The following is a 13,071-nucleotide window of genomic DNA, read 5'->3' on the forward strand; positions in this document are numbered from 1 at the left end:
TTTTACTATTGCTTGTTGTGTAGCAAAACAGCAGGAAATTGTTTATTTTATGAAATGAGGGGAAAATGCTGTCTGATACCTTGTATGTTTTATTTTAACTCTCATTTTTCTTTATCCCACAGGATGGAATCCCTGAGAGCTTAAAGATGAAGGGTAAGTTTTCAATTTGTGATTCCCTCATCCCTTTTCCATCCCTAACAATGAATGACACATGAAGGTGCTCAAAGACCCAAAAAAAAAAAGCTCCCTGAGCCTTGGGTGAAAATATGGTGATTCTGTTGTGCATCAGTGGAGATGAGTGTGTGTATTGCACAAAATATATATGTACAGTGTATGAAATATGTATACCTACATACATACATACATGTTTTTTGGAGCAGAATGTGGGCAGAGGGTCAGTGGGGTCTCGGAACAAGCTCAACCTCATTACCTGACCTCATCGCTCCTGCTGTCAGTTAGCTAAACGTCAAGTTCTTTTGCAGTGGACTTCTTCATTCCCCAGGCAGCTCCCACTCAGTTAACTTCCTCTTTATTCCTGCTCTTCAGAGGTAGAAAAAGTACAACACGCTCAATACTTCAGTAGAAATACCAATAAAAAAAAAAGTAGCACTGATTGAACGCCTGTACTCAAATAAAAGTTAATAAAAGACTTATAATATAAAAAAGTATATAAAATACTCATTTTGGTAACTGCACAATGGAAAAAAAACTCTCAGCTCAAAATTGTTCCCCTCATTTATATTTGTATACTTTTTTTTAATGGCATTTACATCTTTAATTGCTGGCACGTTGCGGACGACTGCATACTTCAATTTCGTTGTACTTGTACAATGATAATAAAGTCATTCTATCTATCTCTTTTATTAACGTACATATTGTTCATACTGATAAGAAGAAAACAAATTTCATTACATTTACTATGATGTTGTTTAAGTGATAGGTAGAGTTAGCGCGACTTTTATGCTATCAAAACATTGTGTTTGTCTAGGTTTGCTAACATTGTGAACTGGCAAACAAAAAATGCTAAATTACCCGCACGTGGGTAGAGTAATAAAAGTAGTAAAATGTAACAAAGCTATTTTGAGTAGCAGTATTTAGTTATGAGTAGAAAGTACAGCTATCACTGTTTAAATGTAGTGCAAGTGAAAATTAATCAGAAAAATAAATACTCAAGTAAGGTACAGATATGTGAAAAATCTACTAAAGTACAGTAACAAATTATTTGTACTTCATTACTTGTCACCGCTATTGTTCTCTGTGTTGCCATGTAATAAGTTTAGCAAGGTAAGTTAGCCACTCAAAAGCCTGGATCCGCTAGTGGTCTTGATGTCAGTGTATTGAGCAAGCAATTAAAAAATCCCATTCCTTAGATACGTCCACTTGCCGCTGTCCTTGGCCTTAATGCCAAAGCTCTTCTTAATTAACAAAAAAATGTATACGCACATACTGTATACAGTATGTATGTGGCTATTTAATTAGCCGACGGACCCTCCCACAGGAAATCATGTAAATGCATTCATCCAAAGCTCATAAAACCTTTATTAGCTTATAGGCAAGTAGTAAATAGCTAACCACTGTATCCGTAATAGCACTAAATACAAATGGAATACAATACAATACAACCACGCACCCGTTGAAGAGATGCTAGAGAAAGCTGGAACTAATACAGAGTAAGTCAAATAAAAGTCAGATAAACTAAAACTACTCAGGAATTGGAAGAGCAAATATTTTTCATTGTATTATTTTTTTGAAAGCCAGCCCCCATTTTTGTCCAAAATTAGCTCAATAGTTTTTTATTCCTGCTTATTTTTCGGGGTTAAAAAAAAAAAATATATATATATATATATATATTATAATGGGTATCAAATTATACACAATTTCTCACAAATTATTCCTATATACAGGCTAGCCTGTTGCTGATCCTCACTGTACTTTGAAAGTGACGTCACATTTATTTATTTTTTTTTCGCAAATACTCAAAAGTGTGGAATTATCAAGAAATGACTGAATTTCTTTTATACTTAATTCATTCACTGCCAGATTTTTTCAGACCCTCTTTTACCCAAACTTTTGAAAAAATGTGTAAAAAAATATGAATAAATTCTTGGGATTGAATGGCTGGACTGCGAAAAGACAAGGAAAGTCGTCAATGGCAGTGAATGAGTTAAGAACAGGAGTTATGCTTCCTCATTTTATTATCAACAATGTTAACTTCTTTTTACATTTAAATGTGTGAGTTTTAGTATTTTAACGTACATATGAAGAGTGGTTAACTTACTTTTAGACCTTAAAGTGGTCGTTTTAGAGTGCCTCGTTCTCAGTTCAGAATGCACGCATGTCATGGAGAGAAGGCGGAGGAGCGGATGGTGAAAAAATCTATCATGAAAGGCACCATGTGGACAGGAGCTTCATGCTGGCGTGGCCGCTTTAGAGGGCCTCCTTGTAGCGTGGGATATATTTTAGCCGTATTTGATGGAGGAGCAGCACAGGCTTTAAGATTGATTAGCCGATTGCTAATTGATCAGTTTGAAAAATTATTCATCATTCCTCAGTGGGCTGCATAAAAAGTAATTTTAAAAAAAGTGTCAAAATGCGCTCAAGCGAGCGTGAGAATCTCCTTTCAGACCGGACATCGACAAGGTCGCGGCGTAATTGTGGAGGCAGCATTAGCATAACACGCCCAGAGGGAAGGTCTCATGCCGACCTGTTTTGGCCAACTCGTTTGCAGCCGAGACGTTGATGAGAGCGACGAGGAGGAAGTTATAAATAATTCAGGCTTCACTTCACGCACACGCACCACCTTCTGATGATTACACAAGTGAGGTCAATTGAGCCTTAATGCCTCTCTTTTACGAGCTGCGTCCACCTCTCAACCGGGATTTCACAGCAAAATGAGGCGATAGAGTTCAGGCTGACAACAGCTAGGAAAAAAACATCTAAACAAAGAGCAAAGATAATTGGTCTTTGTATGGATGGATGAACTCTTAAATAAATGAATTTCCCATTCCGGGAATTGTATTTTTGTCAGGGCGGGACCTATTCTCCGTTATTTGGTGAAACTTTCGTATTTACTGCAAAGCAGTAATGTCACGGAAGTGGAAGTGAGTGAGAAATTTAATTCAGACATTATTATTGCTTTGATGCCATCTTGTGGCTCTATAAACAATTATCAAACCTATTTTGGGGGGGGCGTCCATTTCATATTTTCTTGGTCCTGCGTATATTGTGGCTTCACCGTCCTTTTTCTTTTTCGTTTCTCCCAGAATTTTGAAGTTGCATATTTTGCATTAGTCAGTGATAATATTGCTTGTTTCATATACAGTGTACCATGAATTCTTCATTAAAAACATTCTACTATGATATAATAGGGAGAATGTGGATACATCGCACACACTAAGAAGGTTGTATTCAAATAAGCATAACCTCATTGGAGGCGGTAATACAGTGGAATTACATGCATCTCTTGGGGGTTTTATGTAGTGGAGCAAGTTTGTGAGCAAAATGAATGGAGACCAATGACATGCGTCTACTTTTTTGTCGTGCACCAGGACAAAAAAACCTTGGCTGTCACACAAAAGAGCGACAAAATGGCAGGCGCTTGCCAGCGCGCTCACTAATTGGGAGTCCCCATACCGAGAGCTCGTCACGAAGGCCTGACTCATCAGTTTACAGGCAATATTTAGCTTGGCAGACCACCCAAAAGCTAGCTCGCTGTCCAGCCATTCATCCAGCCATCTGTCCACCATCCCACCAACCAACCTGGCATGCTGTGATGTCATAGTCTGGCTGATTTAAATAATTGTCTCCCGCAGCATTTGAAAACATTTTTTTTACAGTTATTAAAAGATGGGCCTGGCCTGTTGAGTGAGCCTGTATACCCGAGGCATGTTGCACAAACCATGACGGTTTTTTAGTGTGACACTAGCATACACCCAAACATGAATAAAGTCACAAGTCTACATATCACAGCGATGAATGAGTGGGAAAATGCACTTTTTTGGTAAATTGCAGTTTTGTAATTCAACTTTATTCTGAATACGTTAGGCAATGTATGAAAATGGGTGTTGTCATGACGAGGTTTTTTTCCCCCTCGCTGGGTGACACTTCGTCACACGTCATATATCAAATACATTTGTTCTCATTCTGATTGCTGTAGTCAACACCTTTTCCTCATTCTTATTGCTCTAGTAGTTGTCAGTGGTACACCAGTTCTTACTGCAGCTCAAAATGTCACATCATTATGGAATAACAGCAGAGACATTTAAATGACATAAATATTCCCAAAAATCAATGTAACTCCATACATAATTTTTTGTTCTTTTTTGTTAAATATTGTTGTAAAATATCATTATGTTTTGCAGAAGCTGTATTTAGCAATTTAAGAGATGTTGTTCCCAAACACTGTCTATCCACAATTGGTCTGTGAAGCAAGTGCAGATTCAAAATATTTTTTGTGGAATATCTTCAAATTATCGTTATTGAGTTTTTTGAAAAAATATCAAGATATTTTACATATCGCCCATCCCTAGGATGAACAGTTGGCCAGTTGTTAACTGGCTAGAGTGTTAGCTACTGTGTGGAGAGTGACGTCATCAGTTGAGGCTATCAGCAGGTCAGCTATGAGTGTGCTTGTGTTTATACTGTATTTTATTACCATTCCTTCAATAAAGCAGTTGAAATACCCATCCTCCATTTAGCCTCACCAGCTGTTATTGATTAAAATTTGGTCTAACTAGCTGTGGTAGGCTGTGTTCAATTGGCTAACGATGTTTACTTTACCAAAGGCGTGTAGTTGAGTAACTTAAGCCAGTTGTACTTTGCAATAGCCACATACTTCATCTTCTTTTATTAAGTGTGAAATGATCAATATCACAGGCCAACAATTTTTTTGTGTGAATTTGTTTGTAATCAGAGATGCAAATAAACCTTTCCAGGTGCTTATTTTTTGCGGCATTCCGAATCTGCCCTTTTTTTCTCTAATTCTGGTTTTCATAATGATAATAATAATAATTTAACAATGTTTATGTAATATAGTGATACATCTAGTAATATTTATAAATTAAAAGTTAAGTTCAGCAACAGGTGGATTTATTTTTTTCTGTCATAGCCATAAATTTCGACGATGTTAAAATCCATATTTTGCAAGTTCTTATAGGTCAAACTTAAAAACAAAAAATGGAAAATATCTCAAATAATTTTGATTATAATTAATAAATTTTCTATTTTTAAATCACCCTAAAAAATATGTTTACGGACAGAGCAGACAGATTACTTTGTGTCCCTAAACATAATTTTCACTCTGGAGTTTGCTGTTGACCAGTGTAATTTTCATGATATAGAGATTAATCATCAATAAAAGAACAATTTTTAAAAAAGAATCTGTTATGCAGTGAACCTGCAAAAAGTAAATTCTAATATGGCGAGGGGACGGCTGAACAAAGCTGCGGTATTGTTGGATGCACAGATCACCATTAGCACATAAACACAGTATAAACTGTTCACACTTAACTCACAGTGGAGGGTGGCGGGACAACACTGCATGAGATAGTTACGGCCCCCTCAAAACCTGATTTGAACAGGGCTGTTTGAAGAAGTGATACCTGTAATTGTCATTCCTTGGCATATTTTGACAGAAGCACGTCGGCACCATGTAGGAATTACTATGATTCATCTAAAAGAAATTGGGGGCTGAGCAATTAATTGAATTAAAATTGACATGGTATGTAATTTTCAAACTGCAAAGGCTGCAATTTGGAAGAAAAAAAATTACTTCGTTTTGGTCGGTTGGTGGGCTTTCTATATTATATACATGTATTATGTGTTCATTTATATAGTTAAGACAAAAACATTTACATATAATGTGATGCTGTTTATTGTAATACAAATTAATGTATTGCTTGTGTTTGTTAAAAAATACTTTGAAGCGGACCTTGAAAAAATCATTTAATAAATTGCAATCGCAATATTGAGGGTCGAAAAAAGTCACAATTTGAATCTTTTTCTAAACCAGTCAGCACTAAAAAATTGCAACATACCTCTCGTTTAATGCACCAACATCTATCCAACACAGTGTACATCTCATGATTCGGAAAGATGTAATCAATACCTTTTGAGCACCACACTCGAAAACTGTCGTTGATTTTAAGTATCAATTTAGAATGAAAAAGAAGCGCAATTACGCATGAAAAGCCGTGGCGGCGTAATTGGAGATAGGCACTCGGCAAACTGGGAAATGTTTGAATTTGCAATCAATGTGACTAATATGTTGAAAGACACGTCCTAATAGCGTCTGAACGTGGACTCTGAAGGCATATCCTCCGATGAGATCTTGTTTACTTGCCTCGTCGACTCATTCGTGCGCTTCTCATCCGTCAGCCTCCGTCCCCGTCTTAATTGTTTCATTTGTATGCCGCCAGAGTGTCCGTAAGCAGACAGTGAATCATTCCATTCACGTTTCCAGTATTTTCCTTCTTCAATGTGTTTGTATTTTAGTCACATATTTTTGCTTTTTTTTTTTTTTGGTTCAAATATTTTTGTATTTTCAGTATTTTTATCATATTTATTATTATTTTTAAAATATTTTGGTATTTTTTTGGTATCTAATTTGTTTGTAATTTTTGTAATTGTGTATGATTCATCTACTATTTTATGTGTAGTATTTTTATTTTATTTTATAATGTTCTTGTATTTTTGGGCAGTTATTTTGCATTTTTCATCGAATATATTAGTATTTTTCCCCAATGTTTAGATGTTTTTCATATTTCATATTTCTATTTTAGTTTTTTGTCCAAAATTCCTCTAAATTGCCCAATATTTTTTAAGGATGTAGTCTTTTTGTATTTTCTAATATTTGTGTCAAATAAACCTATTACTTTCACATGCAAGTAATTAGTAATATATAATATATTACATTTTGGAAGTAACTTGGCCAACACTGGTTCCTGTCATCCACCAACCATAATCATTTGATTTGTATGCAAGCAGAGGTTGAATGTTTTCAGTGGAAATGCAGCAACCCCCCGCTTGGGCTGGGCCCCCTCTTGGGTCGCACCTTTAAACAAATGCAACCGTCTGCGCAACTCCCTGCTGTTGAATCTTTGTTTTCAAGCAATACATCGGGAGGCATGGCAACACAATGATAGCTTTAGTTATATATGGACTATTTGTATATATATATATATATATATATATATATTTTTTTTTTTTTTGGGGGGGGGGACATAAGCAACACGTATTTCATATTTTTTCATGCAGTGTGAACAGTACAATTCCATATTTTGAAGTCCGACCTGGGCTTCTTTTTTTATGTGGATATGAATCTCATAGGTATTCTTTGCGTCTGCAATATGAACACTCATCCACACACATCCGACCTATACGTCATCAAAAGCTCTATATGCGCTCTAGGTGGATGGGGGGGAGTGTGTGGGGGAGAAGACTACTGACAGTCATTCCTGAATCTGCAAAGTTGTTTTGAGTGACAGTGTTGTTTTTATATTTGACTGTTATTTAATCTCACTTGAAACATGAAGGCTAAAGTGGACATTCGTGGTGATAGTGGAAATTTAGCCAGGCAGACGGTTCATTTATTATGCGTGGCAATGACGAAACATCATCTTTAGTAGATGTCTCCATTAAATGAGGAGATCGAGCAGCATTGCCTCATATCCCCAAAATATTTCTACCTCCTCCCACCTTGCTACTCTAGCCATATGAGATGATCAAATGAGCCCTTACACGGTGAACCATATTTACTTCCGTAAACACTGTGCCACGTGTTTTGAGGCACGTCACTCGCACACATGTCACATCACGGACACGTTACATTCACATTAGAAGTCGCGTTTGTTTTTATAATGGGAACGAGTACGTAAAAAGATTGTGTTAAACCAAAAAATCTGACACTGCGATCACACACTGCAGTGTGACCCTTACCTGTTGAAAGCACTTTGCTTCTTGTGTGTGAACATGAATCAAAACATTTGCAAACCAAACAACTGATTAACTCCTGTATTTTCTCAAACTGAACCCAAAGGCGAGTCAATGTTTTTTTTTTCCCCCCAGGTTGAAAATAAATAAATAAATAAATAAAACACCAACTGAGCTGGAAGTCATCAATGTTTCAAAGCCGAGCAAGTTAGCGGCATTCCTCTGAAGGGATGGAGAAAGCTCTTAGGCTTCAAATAGCTTCTCATAAAATCTTCACGACTTGTTTATGCCAGCAGGAGCTCAAGTGTTGTCACCGGTGCAGCAATTAGCAGAGGGAGGGACCATATGAAGAGGGTGAAAGGGAGCGTTTTTTTGTTGTTGTTTTTTTTTAATTTTCAGCCTTGGCTTGATGTTTGTCTTCTCCGGGTCCAAAAAATGTATTTCCATCATTTCTTTGTCAGCAAAGTGGCACCGTGCTGGTTCCGTGACAGCAGGGGAGGAAAAAATCTGCGGCCAGTGGCGTATTTAATGAAATCCATGCATACATTAGCCAATCCTTGCAAGACAACCGGTGCGCTGAAAATGCAAATAATAAGATAAAGGTGTCGTTGTCATGGTATTGCGTGTGTTTTTCTGCATGTCCTTGTAAAGGTGTGTCGGTGAACAACCAATGAAACATCCAGATCTGACATCAAACACATTTCCCATGTTCACTTTAACGCTTCATGCATGTTTATTGATATTAACGTTTCAAATCACACAGGTCAACAAATTTTGACTACATTTTTTTTTTTTTTTTTTAACCAAAGATGTTATATTTTGTATATTTTAGAGTAGTCATTGCTCTTTGCAACAACAAACAGAGAGTAAACAATGCAAATGGTAGAAGGATAAGACCTGAGACAATATGTTACAGACCTTCGATGCTGTTGCAGTTTACTGATACTCATACCTGTCAACCCTGGGCTGTGCTGAATCTTACGAAAGTTGTAATTTGCCCGTACATTTCTGTATATAATCTTACACAGTATCTATTTTTAATCTTACACAGTATTTATCGCTTAGTGGGAGAGGTAGGGGGGGACAAGGGAGGGGGTATGGGGGGGGGGGACTCTGGTGGTGAAAGTCGGCCGAAGTTTACAGTCGGAATCACTAACGGACGCTCCGGATTAGAGCTGAAATGGGCAAGACAAGATCGGTCTAACAAAAAATTGTTTTTAATTTTTTTTTTTTCACATACAAAAATTGTTATACGGCGTACACAATTTGAAATGATCAAAAAACGTATAAAATCCGGGTAAAACGTACAGGTTGACAGGTATGGATACTATTTCAAGTCATAACTATTGTTACTGCCATGTTTAACATCTCTGAAAGTAAGTTTTTCTCTTTTCTCATTTCCGATGTGTGTCGCAACAGCGAAAGAGCCTGAGAGAGAACAGAACAATAACATTTGTTTCTTAAAAAGAAAAATGACCGATCCTGCACTTTCACAAAAAGAAAACAGATAATCTGCTGTTACTGTACTCTTCCAGGCAGTATTATTCTGATCACTTCAACAGTACCCCATTGTCAGTCAAAGAAATTGTCAGTCAAATTCTATGGGTGTTGACCGTTAATGAAAACTGAGCATTATGTTTTTAAATGAATATAGCTCTCTTGTATTGGAACTCATTAAATAATCTTGGGGCACACTGAAGAACATTACGTGTCATGGGGAAACAAACATCTTCTCCCTGATGTTGTCCGATGAGCAAACAGTCGTACAAGCGCCCCGGTGACAAATGAGGGCGCCCTTCAACGACCCCGCCGGTGGCACAGGAAGCTCGCCCCTACCGCGTCGCGCAAATTCGCGGAATAATCATTACGCCGGAGAGCCGCCGGGAATTAATAAAGTGGCAAATTGACTGTCTCCATTCAGGTCACAGCCCGCTTGCCTGTGTGTGTGTGCGTGTGCGGATGGAAGACGTCAGAGGTTCTAAATCGGTTTGTTTACGACAACATGCACACCCTGGAATTGAGGCCTGCCATGTTAGCAATCACAGCTAACTATTTTTCCCATCTGAAATAATGTAAAGTCAATCCAATCCCTTCCGTGTTGCCATCATCAAAACGTTTATCAACCCTTCCCACGTGTTTGTTTCTTTGGCACACCAAAAATGTTCATAGGTCAGTGTGATCTACATATCTAATCATTCAAATCTAAATAATTGAATCAGGAGTGACCAAACATAAATACACTGCAACGCCATGACTAACTGTTCAGTCATTATATTGAATCACTTGTCTAGTCTTGATTTGGACTTGATGCCAAGTAGCTCTTAAAAGTCTTGATCTTGACTTGGCCTCAACCCCTCAAGGTCTCGGTCATGACTTGGTCTCTGCTGCTTTAATTAAGTCTTAAGGCACTATTTTCGTGTCCAGCGCAAGTCTACCGCAAAGCACAGTCTAACTGTCTGCATGGGAGAAGTTTTCTTTCTTTCGGTATTTTACTAGACTTGCGGATGTAGAAGTGGGCGTTGTTCACTGTTGTCGGATGGAACACAGCCAACTCCAAGGCCAATCTAAGTGGCTCTGCTCATTTCCTTTTAACCTATTAAGGCCTAAAGCGCCTGCCTTAACATCTCCCCAAAACCTATGGGCGACTATAGAATCACCCTCTTAAACCTGAGGTTCTCCCAGAAATTCAACACCTACAAAATAATTGATATCTCAGCCCCTGTAGCATACATAATTCCCCCAAATTTGAAAGCTTGGACATGTGGCTTTCACATATTATTATTTACTGTTTTAATCGAAGATGCAAAAATAAAGTGTCAGTGCAAGAGAAACACTATTTTTAATTAAAAAATAAATAAAAAAATAATCGAGTAGTAATGACCATCCTCTTTTCTGTTACAAAGACGTCGATATTGTCATTGTCTACAAACATATCTTAACCATATATCACGTTTGACTGGTTCCACTTTCAAAGTCCATATCACTGCCGTTACTTATTTCCCGCGATCGTTCGTGCGATCGCCATTATGTTCGATAAAATCCCGCAACATCCTCCGAGGGGTCAAGACACCGTCACGTGTATATGGCAGGTGAGCCAGGGGAGTGTAGTAGGAAACACCCTTGGTCGACCAAAAAGCCTGCAAGGCGCAGCAGGGTCTACCAAATTCACAAACACACTAAGCTCAATTTACTCCAGCACGAAAATGAAGATGCGCCTGTTTTTACGCTGAGCGCATGTGCAACTGTCCACCAAACTAGTGCCCTGCACAAGGACAGTGTAGTAAAAAATGCCCTCGGTCCGTCGGAAGACCCAGCGAGGCATAATGCAGTCTGCCAAATTCTCAAACCATCTAGTCTTGATTTCGTGTAAACCCTTCGATATTTCTCTTCTCCTTAAAGTCTTGTTCGAAATCACTCAAAACGGGGGTCTTTAATCCTGTTCCTCGAGGGCCAGTTTCCTGGATGTTTCCCATCGCTCCCTGCAGCAACACATCTTATTCAAACGATCAGGATCGTTATTCAGCTCCTGCAGACCTTGCAGATTGTCTGATCATTTGAATGAGGTGTGTTGCAGCAGGGAGAGATGGGAAAACATCCACGAAACCAGCCCTCAAGGAACAGGATTGAAGACCCTCACTTAAAGTCTTGGTCATAACTTGGTCTAAAACCCATCAAAGTCTTGGTCTTGACTTGTTGCCTTTGTAAAAATGGTAAAAATGCATATGTTTATAGTGTCAACATGTGGCGACTTTCCAAGCAAGAACCCAATTCATTTTAGAGACGTCTACATTTCCAAGTTCACTTTCTGGTGTTATTTCCGAGACCGCTTTCTAGTTTATGGAATGAAATTGGTGCGCATTTGCTGAAATCTTAAATCTCTATGAAAGAGAAGGCTGTTACTTTCCAAAGTAGCAAACAGAGAACGTTAAATAATTCAGGAAGTTCCAAGTGGGGCTTCTATTTGTGTTGTGTTCCATGTTTTGCCGTCTAAGTCTAACAGAAAAATTGGTATTGCGTTTAGACAGATTTATGTCTTCGCTTATCTGTGATCATAAGACAACAAATCTGTGTGATTTTTGTCGACTTTGAGTCACTCCAACCGAGGAGTCTTTGTAGTGATATTCAGTGGCATGAATGGCAGATGTGAAAGACACAAAACAGCATCTTATTTATGAGGAGTGGGGAACTGTGTGGATATTAGGTAGATTCACCCTGCATGACCATCTATTCATATTTTCAACTGTTAAATCTGATCCTTGCCGGCATTGCAGAAGTACACGTCTAACTCTTTCTTCCCTTATGTGTTTCCAGGTTTGATGGTCCACCACGGCGACCCGCATCCATGCAAGCACAAGTATTGTGGCCTGGGCCGTCGCTGCACCCTCAACCCGCAGACGGGCCAAGGGGAATGTAACTGCTTGGATCACTGCAAACCTCACTACAAGCCCGTGTGCGGCTCAGATGGGAAACTTTACACCAACCACTGCGAACTGCACCGTGCGTCCTGCTTGGAACGTCGCAGAATTACCATCGTTCACGGCGAAGAGTGTTTCTACAAAGGTAGGTGCTTCATGTGACCTTTAGTGAAGTATACGCCGGATTCAGTGGATATTGTAATCAATGAATATCAACCTTTACAGATGCTAATGATGATTCAATATCCCGGTTGCCTTTCCGACTGGATTATAGTGGGATTTTCACTAATACCAACATGAGGGGCTTCAGAACTGCATGTCCAGGCAGTTCCATGCCTAAATGTCATTGCTTAGCTCTAAAATGGTCAGTATCCTAAGTCCAGCTAACTAACTACTATCCCGCGGTTTTACGGAAATTGCTGTTGTGTCCGACGTATTAACGTGCATCGTTAAGTTTGATTTCTCGAAGCAGCGGGTGGCAGTCAAAGTTACGCCATGTTGTGTTTCAACTTTGTGCATTATGTAGCTAATGTTCGCGGAGCTATTTCACTCCAGTCAAATTGTGTTGGTGCCTGTAGGTAATGTTATATTGGTTCCGCTGCTCTATGTACCTATAAACAGTAACACGCAACATCAGTTATCTGCTCCGGAAAGCTCTCTGTGCACTGGGCGCAGCACAGCATGCAGATCATATATAAGGATGATGTCCTGCTCCCGCTGCTAAAAA

General features: G+C 38.7%; 1 protein-coding gene across 1 annotated transcript in view; it reads left to right on the plus strand.

The window, feature by feature from the left end:
- fstl5 (follistatin-like 5) overlaps window positions 1-13,071 on the plus strand; it is a 117,168-nt gene that overhangs the window by 26,645 nt on the left and 77,452 nt on the right. The window contains exons 3-4 of the mRNA XM_086016672.1: window positions 123-153; window positions 12,241-12,489. Of these exons, the coding sequence (XP_085872798.1) occupies window positions 123-153; window positions 12,241-12,489 (280 nt within the window). The remainder of the gene's footprint in view (window positions 1-122; window positions 154-12,240; window positions 12,490-13,071) is intronic.

The sequence above is a fragment of the Filicampus tigris genome, chromosome 2 (genome assembly GCF_054856515.1).
Source record: "Filicampus tigris isolate MCC_2025a chromosome 2, RoL_Ftig_1.0, whole genome shotgun sequence".
Taxonomy (NCBI): domain Eukaryota; kingdom Metazoa; phylum Chordata; class Actinopteri; order Syngnathiformes; family Syngnathidae; genus Filicampus; species Filicampus tigris.